The sequence below is a fragment of the Melospiza georgiana genome, chromosome 3, assembly GCF_028018845.1.
Source record: "Melospiza georgiana isolate bMelGeo1 chromosome 3, bMelGeo1.pri, whole genome shotgun sequence".
Lineage (NCBI taxonomy): Eukaryota > Metazoa > Chordata > Aves > Passeriformes > Passerellidae > Melospiza > Melospiza georgiana.
In genome coordinates, this window is record NC_080432.1 from 83,294,416 (window position 1) to 83,317,272 (window position 22,857).

Consider the following 22,857-nt stretch of genomic DNA (forward strand, 5'->3'; position numbering starts at 1 on the left):
ATGCTAATTGACTTTAGCAAAATCACTTGCATGGATGGAATCTTGTTTCAAATTCCCAGGCTGTGTATGTGTCCTTCTCTTTTTCAATTTTTTAAAAATATCTAATGAATATTAGATATTTTTAATGAATTTTCTGTTCTTCCAGATTCTCTTGGCAGGTAATTCTCTCCAGATCTAAGCATCTTTAAAGATGCAATGAAATATAGATCACCTGCTGGGGCATGTGATATTTCGTCTAAAACAGGGGGCAAGCAAAATTCTTTGCTTCAATGGACATTATTAAATTGTTTTTTGTGTTCTCCCTTCTCTTTTTCTAGTTGCCTCAAAGGCATTTGATATATTAAGGCTCTGAAAGGGAGGAGAATGAGAACTAAGATGACAGGCATGAACAGCTTTACCTTCCTTTCTCCCCAGCATGATGAATTTTGCCACCTATGTCAATGCAGACCTGACCTTGCTTGTGGTTGAAAATCCAAACTCCTTGTTTTTTCAGCAGCAAGATTCACTAATTGTGAATGAATGTGTAGAGAATAAACCCCTGCTATGTTTCAGGATGGAAACTTATCTGTAAATGATGTGTGGACCCTTTATTTCCTAAGAAGGTATGTAAGTGGCATGGGAAGTTTGACTTGCTCCAGAGCTGAGGGCCTCTCAGGTTAGAGGAAACCAGCTGCTCCTACTGAGCTAAATATCTTCTGCTAGTGATAATAGTAGTAGGCACAGATCCTCTCAGCACGCAGCCCAGAGGGACACTAGAAATACTCCCTCACTACTAAAATTACCTGTGGCCTTTTTTTTTGTTTCCTTAATATTTTCAGTGCAGGTGCTGCAGGCCCAGCTCTCGCTGGGGGTTCTGTGTGGTCACTGCAGACCAGCCCTCGGCAGGGCCTTGCCCTCTGCTGGGGGGTTTTCTTTCTCCAAAATCTCACTAAGTCAGGAAGAAAGGGGCTGTGGTCAGTGCAGAGAATGGCAGGGAGGGCCAGCTGTGGGTGTTGGCACTGAGGGATGGGGCTTAGTGGTGGGCCTGGCAGTGGCAACTCAAGGGTTGGACTTGGTGATCCTAGAGGTCTTTTTGAATATAAATTATTCCATCATTCATCTCTGCTCTGAATGGCATCAGCCTCCTCTGGCTTTCCTCTCAAAGGAAAAAGGGAGGGTTTGAGCTATTTTTGAGAGGACACGGCTTCTACCTCCTTAGCACCTTGCTCAGCAGAGGTTGGACTGGTGAGGGTTTTAAAACTCTTTTCAGATCCCTGGCAACAAGGAAAGGAGCCGTTGTTCCCTACTGCTTGATCACTCTCATTCAAGTACACCTACAGAACCTTAGCCAGCAAATTTATCTCTATTTTTATTTTTCTTTAACTGCTTCCTTTCATCAGCTGGAGTGATAGATCATTATCAAGCTACATTATAGAAACGTTAGGATAAAGCATGCCATCCTGCTTGCATGCTATTTTATCTTAAAAGCTTAAAGTGTTCGACAGAGGGCAACCAGGAATGTCTGCTGAAATACATTGTGTGATAAACATCCTAATGAAATCAATGCAGTTGTTTCTCCCTCTGATAAGGACATTCCTACTCTACTGTAGGTCACAGAAAATATTATGCTAAAAAACACAGAAGTTAGGATGAAGCAAGTTGCTTTTCAGCCAGCTGCCAGTTTTCAAGTTAAAAAAAGTATTAAAAAATTTAAATCCCCTTTCATTTAGGGTTTAACATATTGGGCTGCTCATGTTCCTTTCAGCCTCACTGTAAAACTTTGGAGGAAGATTTTTTTTCTCTTCAATCAGACTGATTTTTCTGTCCCTGTCCCTAGTACAGTTATGCATGGAGACCTTGTACCAGTCGATCCCTGTTGCACTGCCACCAATTACCAAAAGTTCTTGCAGCATTCCTTTCCAGAGCAGAGCACATAATGCTGATTCATGTCAGCATTTTCCCACATGTTTTTATATAGCAGTTTTCCTGCCCTTGCAGCTGTGTAGGTGCTCCTGCACTGTTTGCTGTGCAGCTGCTCTGTAGGGATGAAGGATGGAGGAAGCATCCAGAACAGGTGAACACTGAGGGCAGCACATTTGAGGTAGAGCTGCACCTTGTCTGGCTGGGAACAGGGACAGAGCATGGCCTAGGGATCTGTTCACACACCAAAAATGAATTGTATGAAAGTGGCCATGAGAAGTTATCCACAATGTAATTGTCTAACTCTCTGCTGCAATAAAGAAGAATTCATTTATTTCTGGCTACCCAGCAGTGATGAGGCTCAGCTCACCAGCTGGCCAAGAAAATTTGGTTTATAGTAATTGTGAAGAGTCAGGCACATCTAAAGGATGATCTGCTCCATCCTGAGGTACAGGTCAGAAGCAGATTTGTTCTCTGCAGTTGCCTGTCTCTCTCCCCTTAAAGAAGAGGCATGATATTACTTAAGACTTGACCCCAGATTTTATTATGCTAAAAAAATCCCTGACCTGCCTTGTCATTCCTGGCTCATGCCGGCCCCTTCACAGACGTGTCTTGCTGGTTAACAAACCCACAGCCCTTCAGCCCCTTCCCAGGGAAATCATGGGCTTCTAGGGTGAATTTTAAGTGAAAGAGAGAAGTACACAGAGCACCCAAAAGGGAGCCAGCAACATCTGACACCTCTTCCTAATGACTCTGGGCCTGTACCCCTACCCGTAACAACTTTTGATTTCTAGTTTTTGATAAAAGAAGCAAGAACAGATGAAATGTGTTTCAAGAGACATATATTGTAGTGTTAATAACAGAGAATAAGAGAATGGCCCTATAAATAAATCAAATTATGGAAGAATTCATAAGGGTGCAATAGCAAAGTGTGACTGCTGTTACAGAGCTTTTCTCTTTGGAGGAGCTTCTGGCAGTGCACAGGCTGTTTCTGAGTGGTGCTCCTCACTTTGTTCCTTCAGTGTCACCCTGTCAGGTTTTCTGATAACCATAGTGGGGTCAGGTGGAAGGGACCTTTGAAGGTCACATGGTCCAACCCACTGCAATGAGCAGGAACATCTTCATCTAGATGAGGTTGCTCAGCCACGTCCAACCTGGACATGAATGTTCCCAGGAATGGGGCATCCACCATCTCTTTGGACAAGCTGTCCCTGTGCCCCGTCACCCTGAATAGGCATCTCTGTCAAGGCAAGGGAAGAACAGAAGGGAAGGAAAAAAGGCTCTAACTTCACCTTCTGCTTCCCTTGCACATCCCTCTGGGAAGAAAATACGAGATAAGCTCTCTCCCTCCTACACCAGCTTCACTTCACTTCCCTCCTAGACTATATTTCATCTTTACATCCTTTGCAACCCCCCTTCATTCTTTGTCCTGTCTTCAAGCTCTTTGTTACTCAACTAATCCCTTCACTCACAAGGTCAGATTCCCATTCAGTCCATCTCAGATCCCATCCCAGTTCCTTCTGGAAAAGAGGAATAGATTAAGTGCCCAGCAGAGCTTTGTCCCCAGCTATCCTGAACAGCACCCGTGCACCCAAGGACACGATGGTGTCCTTGAAGCTGATGAGCAATACCCACGTGGGCTGTGATCTTTCATCTCCCTAGGTGGGAAGGGTGCTGGAAGATGGGGGAGTCACAGACAGCACAAAGAGAACTGCAAGCACTGGGGGATAATTTTGGGCTACAGCTGGTGTCTCTGCCTTTTTATTCTCTGCCCTCCATCAGGAGCAGGACACAGGCACAGCAGTGAAACAGCTTTGGCACAGACTGTTCAGGCAGGTGAGCTGGTGTCACACCCCAGCCCCATGAGATGGGTGCAGGGGTGAAGGGCACAGCTTTCTTTGGATGCCCAGCAGCCTGGGGATGCTGGGATGGCTCACTCAGGAGGAAGGTGGGCGACTCAGAAAGGTTTGTAGGTGACACAATTCACCTTTCACAGGAGATCCATGTCAGCAGGACCTCTGAAGTCGTAGGTTACCCTGGGTGTGTAAATCCACCAGGTCGGGTATTAAAACACGACTGTCCTCTTGTTTCCAGCAGGCACAGAGCTCCTGCTCCCCCCTCACCATTCACTGACCTTGGAGTTTCTGCTCTGCCCTGCCCAGGATCACCAGCCCTCAAGGCAGAACCTGGGGACCAGCCTCTGCTTTTCACAGCCTGCTCCTTACCAGAGCAAAGGTATGGCTGCATCTGGCCCCTAAATCCTTCAGGATGAAATATGATGATGAAAGTAGCCAGTGCAGATCAGAACTTTTGCAAGGAGATGCCAGGTGGGGTAAATCCAAGCTCCTGCATTGCTTGCTAGAGCTGTGACTCTCCACCTATGCAAACTGAGAAAACATTCAAGCCCCTGCCAGTTGCTAAGCCATGAAAACTGCTCAGATACAATTAAAAAAAGAAAAAGGTGCTGGTCTCTGTGGTCTTGCCCACAGCTACTCTTCATCCCAAAAGATATTGTTTGTGCCAAGGAGAAACACAGGAATGAATCACTGACAGCAATGCCTCGAGGGAATTGCATAAAGCACCAATATTTGGATATACACAGTTAGCACTGTATATAAACAGTCTCACTGACATACGCAGGAATGACTCTGGAGAATGCATTTACTGTCTCTCATGCTTGGCAGTCTCTATGAATCTATATCATGAGTACTTTTAATCAATGAATACTCTATATTAATTCCAATTTCCTCCACAGCTTAAGTGCAATATTAAAAATGTTCAAAGGAAAGGAAGAAAATTGCAACGAGTGTTGAAAAAAATAAGAAGTGTTTTTTCAGTGCAGACCAGTGGTCAATCTAGCCCAATTTTCACTCTCTGTCCATTTCTAAACTATGGTGCACCAAGACAGTGTCTTCCACGACACAGATGGAAGATGCCTTTGGGAGTCTCAGAGTATTGTTGATTTTCCAGCTTTTCAACAAAAAAGGAAATTAAATGACCTGCTTGGAAGGAGGAGGAAGAATAGAACTGTTCAATTTTTAAATAGATAAATTTTTCTCATAAATGCAGTGATTTGAATTATATTAGCAACAAAAAGTAAGCAAATGAACTAATGAATTAAAGCTATCTTTGTACCCCAGTGAAATTTAACAGCTTTGTTATCTCAAGAGGGTCGTGTATTTCTCCAAGTGGACTAAACAGGACAACCCAAATTCTTTCTATCTCTTGGGAATATTTAGTCTTTAGATTTCTGGAGGTCCATGGAGATATAAGTTAAACAAGACCCTAATTACTAAATAAAAAAAGACAGCAGAATACACCAGAAATATAGAAAGCCTTCTTTCTTGTCTTCTTTCCACATAAACAAAAACAAAAGACAAAAACTGCTTGAAAAACTTCATCCCATACTCCATAAACCCAAGCTAAAGAGATTTGGAGGGATGAGAATGGGATCCAGTGACTGTCCCTAACAGGAGATTCTAAAGAGAGGATACAGATTTTCACTGACATATTTGTGGGCCCTCTTGCTTTGTGAGCATCCCACTGTGTGCCTCTTCTAATTGCTTTCCTTACACCACTTGAAGTCCAATACACAGAAGAAATAGGAAGGAAATCTGCCAGAAAGTGAAAGGGATTGGATTTGCCTGGTTTTATTACTTCATTTAAAGGAAATGTTAAAAAACAAACAGCAGAGAATAAAAAAGTGAGCAGTAAAGCAGATCCACAGGAATCATTTAAGCTTTTATAATCTGAAGTTTCAATAATGACACAGAAAAAGGTGCTTTTTTCTTTTTAAATTATGTTTTATGTTGGCAAACATCTCTTTAATTTTATCTGTCTCTGCTCATCCTCTTTTCTCCAGGGACCAGCAGCCAAAGTACTGAAACACTGCAAAAATGTTCTATCAAAGGCAGGAAGAAAAGAGGTAACTGAGAATCAGACAGAGAGAGCCAAGTGTGATGTGGCAAGATTTTGAAGCTAGAATGGTTTTGAGGTTAATTTACAGGTAGCTGGATTAGCTAAGCCCAGCCTTTGAATACAAGATGCTGCTGTGCTCTTATCCAAGTCCTAGCAGGGACTTCTACTCTCACTATCCTCAGTAAGATATAACAAGGCACTGCACAAAGCAGATACAGTTGAGGACACTTAACACTTCTAGCTGAAAATTCCTCTTTTCTAAGAGATAATTAATCAGTTTCCCCTCTTTTTTTATTATTCTTGAATTTGGCATTGTGCAGCAATTTCTCTACCGTGAAGCATCCCTCCCTTCTCTCCAGCACACACTGGGTTTTAATGAGTTTGGCCATTTGTTAGCTGGAGAGAGCCAAAAAAATGTCTACTTTCAGATGCTTTCCTTTTTTATTCTTTTTTTTCCTTTTTTTCATGGCGCTGGACGAGGATCTGGGAAGGGGAAGTGGGAATGAGGCATTTAAGTAGGTCTGTGTTTATGCATTAAAATCTAACTAAAGCTGGGGTTCTGCTAACTCCCACCCAGGGTACTTTTGAATTCAGTACATTCATAGAGATTTTTGACACCCACATTTGAACATCAGCAGGTAGCTTTTATATTTTTAAATTCTATCTCAAGATCACCTTGGAATGTGTTCCCTTCCTGGTAAAATCTTAGTAGCCCATAGAGATGAAGGTGTTGTCATGTGCAATCCTCTAACAGGTCTTCTTTAATTTTATCCCATTTAAAAAAGGAAAGCCCGTGGCATCATAGCATGTAATACCACATCGTGCCATGGCATCAATGTGCATTGTTAAAAAACATGCAGATGTGGTGTCTGGGGACATGTAGTGGTGGACTTGGCAGTGTTGGGTTAATTGTTGGACTTGATGTTATTTCCAACCTAAATAATTCTGTGATTCTCCACTTTGGGCTTCCCATTGGCTCTCATTACTGCAAGGCTCTTACACTAGAAGCTCACTGACACTAGGAGGGTTGGATTTCTGTATTTTCTCAGTCATACTCTGTGGGAGAGGGTGTCTTGCACTCAGCACAGGGCGCATAGCAGTGATATTCCAATGTTACACAACAGCGTGAGACAATCAGGAAATTTTACATCATCCCAACCCCTTCACCTAGAGATTGCACTGAACAAGGTCTGCATGCCTAGAAAATTATCTCAATGAAGCCTCTGTGCTGTGGAGGACTGGGATGACACAGAGAAAGTCCAGCAGATGCTGAGGTCTCAGTTCAGACCATAATCATTGGTCACCAGTGAGGTTCTGGCAGGGCCCAGGACCCTGCTGTGCAAACACACAGCTGGAGAAGCTGCCCATGCTCCACAAATCCTCCCATTCTGGTGCTGCACTTTCTTTAGCAGCTGTATTTCTCAGCGTGAGATGGTGATGCTGCCAAAGGAGAGGTCCCTTTCCTCTCTGTCCTAAGCTTGCATCTCCTCCCTGCCAAGCTTGGGAGCAGCTGCTCATGTGGTGTGTGGTGAAATGGATTGGAGAAATAATCCAGGTTTATGCAAACCGAACAGGAAGGGAAAAAGAAAAAAAAACCCAAACAAGTAAAAAATGGAAAAATGAAGATTTAATCCCGTCATCCCCTCCTTGCTGCCATCTGGCAGAAGTTTTCTTTAATTTTCTCTGCTGAGACCCCCCAGTCTGGTGGTGATATCAGCTGTGCCATACCTGGAGGTGACTGTATTTCACAGCTGAGTATTTGTCCTTACTCTGAATACACAATCCTTATTAAGGTCAAGGAGAGTTTCTGATTTGGATGTGCCTCTTCAGCCAGAACAAAGCATGAGAAGCCCCAACTGAGGCTCTGAGATCCTGAGCCAGGCTGTCTAACCAAGGCACCAGGTTGGGAATGTCAGGACTACTGTGAAAATGTCAGGACTACTTTACTGGCTGCTACCGTAAAACAGGGCAGCTCTGGAGGGCAATTTTTATCTTAAATGGACTGATTCTCATTCTTAGGGATTTTAGTCCTCCTAAAGCCTACAATGCCCCAAAGCCAAGTTTATGTACCTTCATAAAATGCTTGAAGTTAGGTTATGTGTGTTCCTAGATGTATAAATTAATGTAGTGCTGCTGTTAAGAATGAGCTCAAGATACAGAGTGAGATTAATATTTAATTACTGTGTAAAGCACTTCTGGAGAAATGCAGAAATTCTCTGTAAATAATATTAGTATTAACAACCATCTTTTCAACTTATTTCAGATGTTTCCTTACAATACATCAAAGCTTTTCTCCGCAAATATATATTTTACAATTACTGTAATGCCATAGGTGTTAAAAAACAAAAAAAGTTTTTCATAATCACCTGCTGTGCAAGGTGATTTTTCAATTTTGTATTAGTATAGTCTATTTGGAAAGGTTTTGGTTCTGGCAGAACAGGAAGGATTGGACTTTTAATTCTAAAACAAAAATGTTGCAGATGGTGGGACCTTGTGGTATCTAGCCAGCTTTGGATTTCAAGCAAATATTTAGGGAAAAATTCTGATCGTGTAAGCCAAAGAGTAATCAGATGGTAAAGCCCTTCCAGATGATGGAATTTCAGCATTTGTCTTCTGAGCACTCTGCAAAATCTCTATCTCCCTGCTGCAATAAACTGCCAATATCTGGCAATCTATTTTGGATGAGGATGGCATTTAATTCCAGTTCCTTCAGTGGGAGCTAATTCCTTATTCAGATTAATGTATTTTAGTTCTTTTGCAACTGTCTAATAATAATTTCCAAAAAGAGTTTTTCAAAGCCCTGCCAGAGATTTGGAGTGAGAAAAAGTTGCAATGGACTTGAGAAGGAGCCTGGATTTTCCCTGTGGAATTATTCTGGTAGGTTTTTTCTCATGTCAGTGCAAACACAGATTATTCCCTAGGATTTTTGGGAAATCTTCATCTGACATGAGCCTCTTCTGTTAAGATCTCTAGATTTAGGATATCCTCATACTTACAGAAATTTCATGGAACTTTTTGTTTTGGGTGATTTGAAATAAAAGTATAGTGGCATTCATTCACCTCACCTAATTTTCACCATCTGAAAGGTTAATGCATAATATGAATATTATTTCTCTGGTCCATAATGTCTTTGAATGGTGAGTTTCTCCTGTCCTAATGTAGATGTTTAGAAAAACTGAAATTAATTACTCCTGCAGATTCACCCTTCTATCCTCTGGTTGCCCACTGGACTCACTTTAAATTAGATGCTGAATAGGAAAGGGGTCATATTAGAGGAAAGAGATGTGTTGCTATCGTGACTCTCTGCATGAGCACCCACAAATTGCTCCACCACAGACCCTCATTGGAAGGGTCCCAGCTTGACTTTGAAGACCAGACCAGGTCCCACCCACTGCAGCAAAGGCCCTGATGTTGTGGTCAAAAAGAGGAGAAGAAATGGCCTGACCCCACAATTTTTTTCACAAATGTCACCAGCCATTTCCTAGACAATCGTTCTGCAATCATGCTCAAGTTGGACAAGAAATAGGATATGATCCAGCTGAATATTTCATAACTATCCTGTTCAACTAAGTTTTAGGACTGTCTGCTACCACAATTTTCCCCTGGCACAACCAAAATACAATTAAGAAATGACAAAATTCAACAGGGACAAAATGGAGCCAATTTGTGACATTAGGGGTATGAGGATTTTCAAATTTGAAGTGCTAGGGAACAATCAAACAATGCACAACATGGCAAAAGGAATTTTACAAATCATCCAAGTCCAAATCAAATCACCCATCAAAAATCCACAGTCAGCACAAAACTCCAGAAGAGGGCTTTTTTCCTTCTAGAAAGGAACAAAACAAAAGGAACAAAGAGAAGCAAAATTCCATCAAGGCTTCCCTGACAATTTCACACATCCTCTGCAGCCTCCAAAGCACTGTTCAAGCTGCACACAGGGAGCTGTGTGTGTCCTGCTGAGCTTGATTTGCAAGAAGGTGAAGGAGGAAGGAGAACATTGAGTACTGAAATGTCCCTACTTGCAAAGCAGTGTCAGAGGTAAAAGTAAGTGCCTTTTCTCTGGGGGCTGCAAAACTCCAACTTCAACATCAACTTTGTCTTTGACCTTGGTCATTTCATTTAAGTGGTGAACCTTCACTTTGAGATTGGCAGAACTCAGCTAACATGAATCAGTTCCAAGGGAGAACCCTATGTTGCCCTTTAGGCACCAGAATGCAATCAGAGCTCTTCAGAAAATTGTATTATTTTCTGCTCAGTTTTCTAACTGCTCTGAATCTGTCTGTGTAAATTCTGTGACTCAGCTGCTGCTGACATGTCCTTCTTGCTTAATATTATCTGTGAACTTCACTCCTGTGCAATTCAATTCCATTTCCTGATAATTAATAGAGATGTTAGATGAGACCAGACCTAACACAAATTCTCCAGATACCCTGCAAGATACCTTCCATAAACTTGTTACATTATCATTTATCATGATTCCTCGTTTACAATCTTTCAGCCAGTTTCCAACCCACATGACTGATTTCCCATCCAAGCCAATCTGAATTAATTTCTCTATTAGGGTTTCGTCATAATCCTGCACAGGCCACGGAATGGGTTAGACTGACCTTATAAACCTTTTATGTGTTTGACCTCTTGATGTTACATGGAAGAGTCTCATAAAACTCCAACAGCTCTGAATTTCTCAAGCAGCACCACAGCCCTCCTTTATGATGGGAAAAATCAATGTAAAGGAGAAGTCACAGCAGAATATGAATTCTTGAATGCATAGCCCTGCACCAAAACCACCATCCAACACCCCAAACTGCTCCTTTACCAAACATCTGGAATGTTGTCCTTTGTGTTTACTGTCACCTCATGGAACAGGCTGTGGGAAAAGCCAATTCAAATTGTTTAGGCATGAACCTGAGTTTTTTCAGCTTCATCCTGGGCTATTCCCTATCCTGGTTATCTTTTCTTTAGCTGCCCTAAAGGAAATGAAAACACATTCCATTCTGCCTTATTTTTCTCTGATATTTTTACTATTTTAAAACATAATCGGGTTTTCCACAACGGAAATATCAGAATAACTCCTAAAGGAGCTTTGTTCAGATCTGTTAAGTAGTGACAAATGATCTGTTTTAACTTGCCTTTTGAGGTGAATGTTGTGATGAAAAAACCATGGATCATATGCAATTACAGCATTTGACATTTATATGAGACAAATTTCCCTTCAAGGATGTCCTCCTTCTCCCACTTCCAAAATCCAATAATTAAGGCAAGAAGATGGTGAAAGTTGTAAGGATACAGGCTTTCTTATTTTAGGAGTATATATTAAAAAAAAGTCACCCTTTTCTTTAAAATTGAATTCTCAAAACCGAAAATGAAATGCTTTATGAGACCAGGGGAGCTCTTAAGCTTGTCAAGCTTGTGGAATTTATTTTAGGGTATATACCTAAAGCCTAATGCTTGTGCTAATCTTGAAGCCTGGGGATAGAAAAGAGTGGAGAGACATTTGTAAATCTTCAGAAATGTTCACATTTCTCTGTGGGTGTCCCAAATTTCTATGCCATTTACAATGACAAATCTGTTGTGCACCAACTGGGTGGCCAGTGTTTTCTACATGCAGTTGGGAAATTAGTTATGGACAGGAAAATTTAAGGTTAGTTAACAAAGAAACACCACTGCAAGAATATTTATTACCACATATTCCAGTCATTCCTGAAGAGAAGTGGGTTTGTCATCTGGATGCAAAAGTCTACATGGTGAAATCTCTTTTGAGGAATGTTTTGTGCTTATCTGTGAATAAAACCTCACTCAAAGAGTCAAGAACATGAACAAACTGAACTGTGAATTTTAGGGGAAAAATGCACATGAATATTTCCATGTTGCATCTACTCGGCACTGAATTTATTAATGTATTTGTTTAATGTATTAAAATCTGCACTAAGAAATCATCCTAGAAAATGATTAGGAAAAAGGTGATTTATATTGAAGTCACAGATTCTGCCAAAGAGATGGAATTGCATAATGAAATACTGCTAACAACATCTTTCTTCTTAATGAACCGCACAATTTTTTACAAACTAGACGGGCTTGGAAAACTGGAAGCCAGAATCACTTGTCCCATCAATACAGTGCCTTGGTCTTCAGTGTAAAATTGCATTAACAAGAGCCAGAGCACCCTCCTGGTGGGTAAATTCATGTGCAGGGGCACTGGGCTGTGTCCTCACCCAGCTGGGTGACTTTATTTTGCTGTGATTTTCCTTCCCTAAAGTTTGAATATAAGAAAAAAATTTCCTCTTACTTTTTTTCCTCTTTTATTTTCTAATCTAAAATATAATGTGAGTTTTGCAATAATTTTGAAAGAATACCTAGAATGACCCCTTTTAATACAAAAAACCAGGAACATTTTGTTAGGGGCATGTCAAAATGAAACTGTGGGAACCTGTCCTTATCCTTCCATCCTTCAAAATGAAATTAGGTACAGGACAGACATTGTTTCAAAAATGCTTTTTTTTTCAAGAGTACTGTAACTTCAGATAGAAAAAGATGCAGCTGAAGATTTTGGGCCATCCCCAAAAATGGGGTTATGAAAAATTTAGTCCAGGTAATTCAACATTTAGAACAGAAGCACCAAAACCCTCCATGGCCACTGCTGAATCATAGCACCCTTTAGGTGATGTTGACACCTGTGTAAAAATGCACCATGCATGTGGCAAGAATAACACCTGCCCATCAGGCTGACAACACTCGTGTGACACTGGTAGAAACAATTACACAAAGTGTAAGAGACGCTTTTCTTTCTTGTTTCAGTGTCAAACTTGGGCACGACAGCTCAGGGCCCCAGAACCAGCCCTGTAGGTGGTGTTTATCCTTACATGTTGTGAGAGATACATGTCAGGTGTTTGGCCACCCTGTGGAAGTATTAACTGGGGTCTCCGAGGCGTCCCATCATTAACACAAGGAAATAACTGTGTCAGGCTGGAGATGGATCTTTAATCCTCTTTGCTTACACTGCACTGCACTAGAAGTCTCAGTGGTGTCTGTTGCCTTCAAAGGTGTGGGGCAGGAAGGCAGGACTGCCCTTTATCTTCTCAGATGCCCTCAGCACAGAGAAGCAGGCTTTAGGTTTTGAATAATTTTTTAAAAAGAATTGGTCTGCAAGACACCAAAATATTTGCCATCATACGTACTCAGGAAATGTTACACAGATGAAGTGCCCAATAATTTTTTAGCTATAGATCATTATCAGACCAAAACTTTCTGCAAATTAGCCAGCTAGTGACACGCCAGTCTCACAACTCATGCTCACCCAGCAGCTCCCTGTCTGTCATGCCAGTTTGCTGGCAAGAGTGGACTGGAGGAGGGAGTGTTTGATGGCAAAGCATAAAACCAGGGAGAAAAGCTGATCTGGCCAGCTCACAGCTGTGAAGGCTGTCTGGTGTCTTGCAGAGCTGCTGCTGGTATGCAGGAATGTTGTTGTGTAGGAATTGCCCACCAATGTATGAATAGTGTAAAGGAGAAGAAAAAGAACTTCAGCAAAATTTCATACCAGGGCTGCCACCAAAAAAAATGATTGCCAGTTTGCCCTTGAGCTGATCCCACAGTAAATCTTTTTAGATGGAAATCTTCCTGCTGCCACCAGCTCACCCTTGCCAGTGTCATCAGAGATCCCCAGCACTTCACCTTAAGCTCCTGCTCTCAAATGGCCTGACCAGTGTAAAAGTGAGGCCAATTCACACCCAGTGAGTCCAGGGCTAGGGCAGTGACATGTGCCACTGCATGTGATCATCTCTGCAATGCTCAGGACCTCGGTCACTGCTCTCTCCCTTTGTAGGATGCTTCACAGCCTCACTTCCAAGAACTTCCTTTGCTGCCTATTCCCCACATGAGCACCTCACCCCTTGGCAGGTAGGAAAACAGAGAACAGGACAAATACAGTGAGAAAAAGAGGTATTAAAAACTTCATAGCTTGCTCCTTTGGCCTCTCGTTGTCTTCCCCTCTCCTTTCCATCACTCAGAGTGTCTGCTTTCCTACATTGCTGAAGATTCTCATTTGTGTTTAAAGCTGTTTCACAGCTCAAGTCCCAGCCACATCTCACTGTTTGCACTGTGAAGGGGCAGTGGATGTGGGGCCTGCATAAATTAAAAGCTTTCAATACAAATGCGAGATCACGATTTCCTCAATTCACTTCTCTTGGAAAACCAGTAGCTGGGTTCTTTTGTAATAACCACTGCATAGAGGTTTTTTATCTCAATGTCTGAAGACATTTAATATGGGTTTTGCTCTTAGATTACTGTTTTACAAACACCTATCCCAGCCTTACCTACATCATTTTTTGCGCACTAAGATACGCCTGTAAATGCATACCCACGTGGTTGCTAATACTGTAAGAACTTCTTTTTGGCTGTATTTTTCAGTCTAATTTCATCCTCTCACTTCTACCTTATATGAGGTTCTCCTCTCCTCTCCTCTCCTCTCCTCTCCTCTCCTCTCCTCTCCTCTCCTCTCCTCTCCTCTCCTCTCCTCTCCTCTCCTCTCCTCTCCTCTCCTCTCCTCTCCTCTCCTCTCCTCTCCTCTCCTCTCCTCTCCTCTCCTCTCCTCTCCTCTCCTCTCCTCTCCTCTCCTTTCTCTGGGAATATACCATGCCTTCTGTACTAATGCAAATGAATTTTATTCTTCTGCCTTGCTGGGTGGTACCTGAATTTGTTTTAATTCTTGTTACAGATACCAAGAATACCCATCTGTTTTAAAACTGAAGACAGAAGTTCAGAGCCCTCCAAGAGCTCACACAGCCAGTACAGTAGGGGGCTACAAAGATGTTTGGGAAAACATAGAGATGACTGTTATAGGAAGACACCACGTCAGTGCAGAAACATTGGCAAGCCTTAACATAATAGTTAAGGAAATAAATGTTTTTTTATGTCCACAGAGGACTGTCTTTTTAGAAAAATGGCAAAGTTCTGCAGGGCTTTCTCCCTTTGGCAAGCAGATGACATCCATTCTAGATCTCCAGGGATGAGCCATTATCCCTAGCAGAAGGGGTTTATAATTGCATCTTGCTCTTCTCTCCTCATAAACAACCTTCCAATTGCTTCTTTATTATTATTCACATCAAGGCCTGGCACTGCACAAAAGGCCACGTCCCCATGCAAGTGCTGACAAAAGTAAAAGTGGAATAGCTGGGAGGGAAAGGCAGGAAGCAGACAACCAAGGTCATCCAAAAGGTCAACGGTGAACACTTTCTTTGCAGTCTTCTACATGGCCAGAGCTCTCAGCTATTGGATGGGAAGGAATGAGCCCCACACCCAAGGAACTTGGTCTCTACACCCCTGGTCAGCTGAAGGTGGAATGTCCCTCAGAGATGGACAAGGAACTAAGTTCTGAACTGAAGAACAATTGAAAAAGAACATCCAAACACTCGTTCTTGCTTTGCTTGGTCTCTGCTGCCTTTCTGCTGTTTGTTTACATTGGAGTGGCTTATCCTGGTACATGTTAACCCAGTTTCATGCTCCCAGTGTAGTCAGGGCTCATAGTCTGGCTTTGCTTTATGGGAGAAGAGTGTTATCTTAATGCTCGGTCTATCAGAGCCGAGGCAGAGACCTTTCCTAATGTAGTAAGCAAAGGGAGGAGTGGAGAATTCTCCTAAAATGCAAGGAAACACTTATTTTCTTGCCCAATCTGAGCAGACAGGATGCCTGATCACGTCCTCAAAAGCTGATATCTGCAGAGCCATCTCCCAGCAAAGACACAGCTCCACCAGCCCATCCAGGTGAGGAGGGTCAGGAACCCTCCCCAGTGCTGCTGGACAGTATGGAAATACAGTTGGAAGGGTAAAAGTGTCTTTTTTCCCCCAAATTAGTTTCCCAATCTGTGAGCCAGAAGATGCTCCTCGGCTTCAAACATTTTCCACTTGCTTTCATGCTACTGAGCAGCTATTCTGAGCTCAGCCTGCCCCATCCTGTCTTCATCTGCGAGGCTGAGATGAAAACTATCTGCAGCCTCCAGCCTCCCTCTTCTGATCTTCTCCCTGCACATGTTTTATTATTTTGCTTTGACTTAGTAGCTTTTTCCAGCCACAGAACACTTCACAAAATCCTGAACCACATGCTTGGACTGGGACAGGTGGTATCACAAACGGGTGCAGAGCCACACTTCTGAGGAAGCATCTGCTCATTGGAGTTTGGGCAATCTTACACTCTAAGTGGTTTTACTGGAGGGATAATCGGTTTGTGGATATTATTGGTGCATAGATGCCTACTCTGACGGAGGTGGGCTCTGGTTTCATATCTTCTCTGTCCCATAGAGGTGTCCCCCTCAGGGACATATAAGGAGGGATTAATCTTAGAGCAGTCAGAAAGACTCCACAAATGCAAATAGAGCGAGACTCATTTAAAAGTACAGCTGTTAATGTGAGGAAAATTGAGAATCTGGCCAGTAGCAAAACTGCAATTAGAGATTTCAAGATGTTAAATGAATGCAAGTAATGCTTCGGCTTAAGCAAGAGCAGACTCAATATCCAGCTGATGTGTTCATCACAAATGTGGTAATAGAGATTTCTGGTTTATTGGCTGCTATTTTGCCTAGTGTTCATAAATGACTGATACTTAATTAATTGAAGGCAATATTACAGGAACCAATCTGCTGACAGAGGTTTCTTTAAACCAGCAGTTTTGATATTTATTTTGATCTCAGACAGGCAAGTTCTCAGTTATTATCTTTTCTCAGAAAAAGTAGCAAATAAACAAGAAAAGCAACAAAGAAACAATAAAGATGCAATACCTGAAAAATGTTTTTATGCCTTTCTCTTTTTCCCTTCCATATAAAAACTGTGTTCAGAAATAACTTCCATTATTTTTGTTTGGGGTTTTTTTTTTGGCTTTTTCTGGAATCGGATAGTAAAATTTTCTGTGGTTATAGGCGAATCAGGGTCAAAAAGCAATCTCTTCCCTCATATTTCATGGTACACAAGAAGTAATCCTCAGGTAATCAATAATTCTGTTTATACCAACAAATAAACTGTGCCTCAGACCACATTCTGGCCCTGGAGGCAGGGGCACAATGTGCTCACTTCTAGGAACACCACACACTGTTGTCAGCAGGATGAAGCGGATTTACCAAGCCAGAGTGGACTCTTTTCCATGCTGTCTCCCAAGTCATGCCCAGTCACTGTTCTGGAAGTCTCAACTGACAAAAACAAAGCTGATATTTGCCAAAACTTGAGATTTAACAGTTTGATGACTGATGCTGAGTGCTCAGTCTGTGCAAGTTAGGGCATAGTCCAGACTCCAAGCACAGTAACATCTTTTTTATGTCCTGAACTGAGGAAAGCATGAGCAATGTTCTTCAGGAAGTGTCTCAAAAATCTTCATTGAGACTTCATATATCCAGCTTTGTTTTCCTGCTCTGCCACGGTCTATCTGCATGACCTTGGGCAAGTCACTCTCTGGCTGGGCTGCAGACTGCAGTGAACAGGCTACTGTGTCCCCAAAGGAACTAGAGCCGGCATTTTCCTTCAGCCTGCTTCACCTGCACTTGCCTACAATGACCCCTAAGTAGCCAGAGTGGATTTTAAACCCACCTCAGGCATTTGAAACCACCCTGCACTCTGTGCTCTGAATGTGAATGCGTGTCTCTGCTCCTTGTGAGTGGAGAGACCAAGTTCCTGCCTTACAGAGGGATAGGTAAAGTACAAGTATTTAGGGCTGTAAGTTCTTCCAGCACTACAGCAAGTAATGGTTAAACAATTGTCCTTCACATCCAAATTTCCTCAGGAAAAGCCGAGCAGTTTCATCAGGTTTTGCAGCCCAATAACAGCTGCTTCAAAACTGGAGCAGTTTGCCGAAACCTGCTTGAGTGGTTCCCAGAAAGTCCTGTGGGAAACCTGCCAAGAACTCACCCCCTGTCAGCCTTCAGCCAGCCTCACCTGAGAGGTTTGAACTGATTTGGCCTCCATCAGGAGATGAGAAGAAAAACAAAGTAAAAGCTTCTCACAAGGCTTGAGGGAAATAAAAAACTACAGGATGTTTTTTACAGCTCCCAGATGGAGGAGTTGAACAGCTCAACACTGTCATTGTGTCCCAGAGCAGCACAGTTTGACACTTGACCCATGTCAAGTAAAATAAACTGTGCTGTAAACTAAACACATATGGGGCACCTTCATGGTTTGTAAATCCCCATATTGTTTTTAGAAGAATTTTGTTTAATTTGAGGCCGTTATTAAACGAGAAAAACCTATCAGAATTAACCAAGCAACATGACCATTGAGAAAGTGAGGCAACCTAGAAGATCTTACAGGGTCCTAATGTTGCAGGAAAGTTTAGCTGAGAAGAATCCCAAGGGCATGGACCAGTGAATGTGATGAACACTGGCCCACACTGAATAAGAGCAGGCAGATTTGGGTCTCTTGTTTGCAGTCCCATGAGGTTTAACCACAGCTTTTCCTTAATGTCAGAGTTCAAGTGTGAAGAAATACAAAACCTCACAGATACAGCGACAGGGGTTCTGCGCCTTTGCTGAACATCCAGAAACTCATCTACCCAAATGGGCAGAGCATCTGAGATGTTTCTGTTTAAACACAATGAGACACCTCAAAACAAGAAATACAGGCCTGAGTTTCCACAGCCTTTGCTCAGAGGTGCAAATAGAGGGAGGTCAGTAAACAGACTGAGAGCCAGGATTAAACCAAGATCTTGCCCATGGTTTGAAGGAGTTCACAAGATGTTGCCCCCAACTTCCTAATCCTTGGTAGACGGGACAGCAAAGATGACAGATATAAACTAGTTTTTTGTATAAACTACTGAATTATTTTATACAAAACAGTAATTTAATCCCAGCAGCTGGAGCTAAAGAGACCAGAGAAGGTGAGTCTCTGCAGACACACCATTGTTGAAGACCAGCCCAGGTTCAGGGCTGATCACAGATCCATAATAGAGTCCTTAATATGTAAGAAGAAGCAAAATAGTGGCAAAGTGTGTTTCTCTTTCTCAGTAAAAGCAGGACTCACATAAATGAGTTGTAATTGCTGGCTTTTATCTGAAGTGAAGTCACAGCCTTTGGTGGCTTTACCTTCTTTCACTGGCAAGAGGACAAAAAGCTCCCCACCCTGCTCTGTCCAGCTTTAAACTGAGTTACTTAAGGGTGTTTATTCCCTCACCCAGAAGATGAAACACAACAAGTCTTTGGGGGATTGAAGATGCTGGGATGGTGTTTGGCAGTGCTCTGAGTTAAACTTCTGTGTTTTAGGAAAACCTTTCTCTGTATGTGAATTATCTGACAATCCAATATGTAGCTAATCCAGACCACATAATCTCTTCCTCTGCTTTTATCTTTAAAAAAAGGAGGAGCTGTAGGCAATCTTCTAATGAAAAAAACCACAGTGCAAGTGACTGCATCCTAATTTTGATAAGATCAGTTAGGGTTTGTCTAGAGAAGAAAATTAACCTGGATTTAGAGGATAGGATGACTATTTCTGTATAAAGTTGCTTTATAACACTTAGATTATCAGTGTTCTCCACTGAACTACCTTAATTTTAATTCTAAAAATAAGCAAAATGTAAAGGATTTGCTTTAATTCTGCAGTAATAGCATGAAGATAAAATTTGTTCAGGGATATTTAATCCAGAATAACTTGTTTTTCTGAGCACTCTTTGCACTCAAGGCTTTCCAGCAGTAGCAAGGACACCTTTTCATTTCCACACACTCCACTCAGGCAGCCACAACTCTGTACAAAGCAATTACTGTAACATCTACAGCCACGGGACCAAATCCAAGCTGTTCCACCTGGCACTTTTATTGAAGGAAAAAGACAATCAAATAAAATCAATCTATGTCTCTGCTTCAGATTTCGGAACAGGCACTGACTTTATGGGATCTTTTTCTGGTAAATGTACAGTAAGAAACAAATTATAACTTCAGTATCTTAGTGCTGGTACTTGCAAGAGCACGTCCCTTACCCCCAAGGAACTCTTTGAAAAAGAGGGAGAGGTAACACCAGAGATCTCCGGTTTTCAAGGAGGAGCATGTCTTCTCCCCCATGACCTGAGCCATGAGTAAATAGTGTCCTAGGGAGTTTGTTACACTCTGTTAAATAAATCCTACCTCTGGTGCAATGCCCAGGGGAGCATGCAGATGTACTGTAATCCACAAAACTTCTTTGATGAGCTACCTGCAAACTTTGTACCTTATTTACTCACAGCAGGTTAGTCATGGTGAGCGGAATTGCTCCAGATGGGAGGGAAAGCAGATGGGTGCTTGTGTGCCAGGGAAATAGTCCTGAGATAATTTGTGTCAAATTGCTTATTCTTTTAATTAGGAGGACTGAAACTTCTTTCACCTTTCACCTTGTTTCAACTTTGCTGGAAGCCTCTAGCTGGTGGGATCCATCCCAAAACTCCAGCCCATCCATCAGCGACAGAGTTAACAATTTTTACACTGAGAGAGGGAAAAAAAAAAAAATCCCACTTCCCTTCACCTTCTTTGCATGCAGGTAAAGAAGGCAGGACACCTGAAATTGCTTCTGGCCCAGACCTCCTGCTGCTCTTACAGCACTGGCAGGGGCAGGGAGACACAGGACCTCACTGTGCCTTTGAGGAAAGCTTTTCCTGGCCACATTAAAGACAAATTATCCCACCACAGCAGTGAGGCTGGAAAAGGTGATAGTGCAAACCAGCTCTCCACCCCCCACCGACCTCCTGTCCCTTTCCCCCCATGAATGGAACCTTCAAGGCATTGCAAGGTCTGCCGGTGCTCAGGCTCTTCTCCGCTCCCTTCTTCTCCTGCTCCGGCAGCAGCGTCCGGTTCCCCACCCTCCCTCCTCGCCCAGAGCAAAGCAAGGCACCAGATTCAGCTGCTTCACGAGGAAAGCCCAGATCACACACATTTCCACAGAGAGAGAGAGATATGATTATATTTCTCTTTGCTGCTTAGGACAAGAAATGAAGTGCTGCCTCTTTAATTGGCGAAAGCATGCAGTAAGAGCATACCTTTAATTTAGTGTTGGGATAGCTCACTTGCACCCTGGCTGTTGTCTTATTGGAGAGGGCAGCCTGCCTCAGATCCTCTAGCACTGAAATAATATCATCCAGCACGCATTTCTTATCCTGATTTCTCAACACACACAGATGGGAAAAAGTATAATTATAGCCTTTGTAGTTCACCTTCATTTCCAGCACGGCTCGGTGGATCTGCAGGATCACATCAGCCTGATGCAAAATATTGCCTCCGGGTTTGGAGAGGAGAATCACCCTGCCATACCTCCCCGGGGTGTGCAAGTCCGAATACAGCTGGCTTTTGGATTGATCGAGGGAGAAAAGGCTGCTGGCTAAGCTCCTCTCGATCTTGGCCAGGCTGTGGCTGGGGGCTACCAGGCTCTCCAGGTCAGTGTCAGGCTGGAAGCGGTTGAGCAGGCTGAAGCCGAAGATGATGGTCAGGACTGCGGGCACAGTGAGGAAAAACACCGGATGCCTGCTCACGAATAAGCCCAGCTTGTAGAAAAACGACTGGAGCCCTCTGTGTATCACCTGCCGCAGCATCCTCCACCAGATCCAGCCTGCAGATGCTCCTGGCCGTCTTAGAAAGCACATGTGACATGTGTAGCTCCTTACCCCTTCCTGCCAGTTTCCCTTTCTCTCTCCCTCTCTCTCTACTACTCCTTTAAAAGACTGCAGCAAGTTGCAGCAAGACAGCCAAATATTGATCAATGGGGTGTGTGTGTGCGTGCGGGTGTGTGTGTGTGTGCCGGAGATGGAAGGGACCGGGCAGGGGAGGGAGGGAAGGGGGGGGTGGGGGTTCCTTGCCTTTTTTTCCCTCTTTCTCTCCTTTTTTTTCCCCCCGCTCTCCTCCCTCCCCCAAGCCAGGCAGCATCGCCGCCCCCCTTCCCCTTCCTCCCTCCCTCCCTCCCGCCCGGTGCCCCCCTTTCTCCGGCGAGGCTCGGGCGCTGCACCGGGAGCGCTGCCGGCTCCGCAGTGCCCGCTCCGCTCCGCGCCCCGCGCAGCCCCGCTCCGCGCCCGGCCCCGCTGCTCCGGGAGCTGCGGGCAGCGCTGCCGCTCCCCTCCGCCCCTTACACACACACACACACACACACGGAATTCGCCGGGGCCGGAGGATGATGCTGCATTTTAACGTCCCCCGACCCCTCCGTGCCCCTCCCTCGCTCCCCCTCCCCATCCCCGCCGGTTGCCGGAGAAGGGAGAGCTCGGCCCGGAGACTTGGCGATCCGCTTCCACAGCAGCAGCAGCAGCAGCAGCAGCCGCCGCGCTCCACTCTCGTCCCGCGGTCCCGCGGCTGCAGCATCCCCGCGCCGCACTCCTCTCTCCATCCCCGGTCCCGCGGCTGCTGCATCTCCCGGCCGCGCTCCGCTCTCGTCCCGCTATCCCACTGCGTCCCTCCACCGCGCCCTGCTCTCATCCCGCTACCCCACCGCATCCCCCCAGCCGTGCTCCGCTCTCGTCCCGCTATCCCACCGCGTCCCCCCACCGCGCCCTGCTCTCATCCCGCTATCCCACCGCATCCCCCCGCTGCACTATGCTCTGCCCCATCCGTGCTGTGGCTGTCGGGGGCGGGGGTACACACGGTACACACTGCTCCAGGCAAAGCTCCCAGCCCAAATTTGCCCTTTCCCCCATTTGCTGCCCGGGATCGCCCAGATGGAGATGCCCCATGCTCCTGAGAGGAACAGGGAGACCCCAGGAAATGCTGGACACGAGGGAAGGAAGGGGAGAGGAGCTGCTCCTTTCTGCTGCCCCACACCCTGGCACATCTCCCTTGGCCAGCTGCTCTCTCAGCAATGACCCAAGAGAGGTCGGAACACAGCTCCTGACACCCTCCAGCTGAAAAAGAGGTTTTCCAAGCAAAGACACCAGCAGACCATTACATAAGAGGAGGAGAATTCTGCAGCTCCCTCGGACCAAAGGAGAGCAGCAGAGAAATGCATTTGCAGCAGGCGAGCTGCCTGCCAACTCTCCAGACAGAAAGCTCTGCTCCTCTGGGAGCCTAAGCCAGGACTGGCTGGGACAGCAGGTCCAGCCCCAGCAGAGCTGACAGCACCTTGTAGG

General features: G+C 44.1%; 1 protein-coding gene across 1 annotated transcript in view; it reads right to left on the reverse strand.

Annotated features, from left to right (window-relative positions):
* Positions 1 to 21,513, reverse strand: part of PTCHD4 (patched domain containing 4) — an 80,360-nt gene extending 58,847 nt beyond the window's left edge. The window contains exon 1 of the mRNA XM_058020589.1: positions 20,962 to 21,513. Within this exon, the coding sequence (XP_057876572.1) occupies positions 20,962 to 21,387 (426 nt within the window). The 5' untranslated portion in view covers positions 21,388 to 21,513. The remainder of the gene's footprint in view (positions 1 to 20,961) is intronic.
* Between the last annotated feature and the right edge of the window lie 1,344 nt (positions 21,514 to 22,857).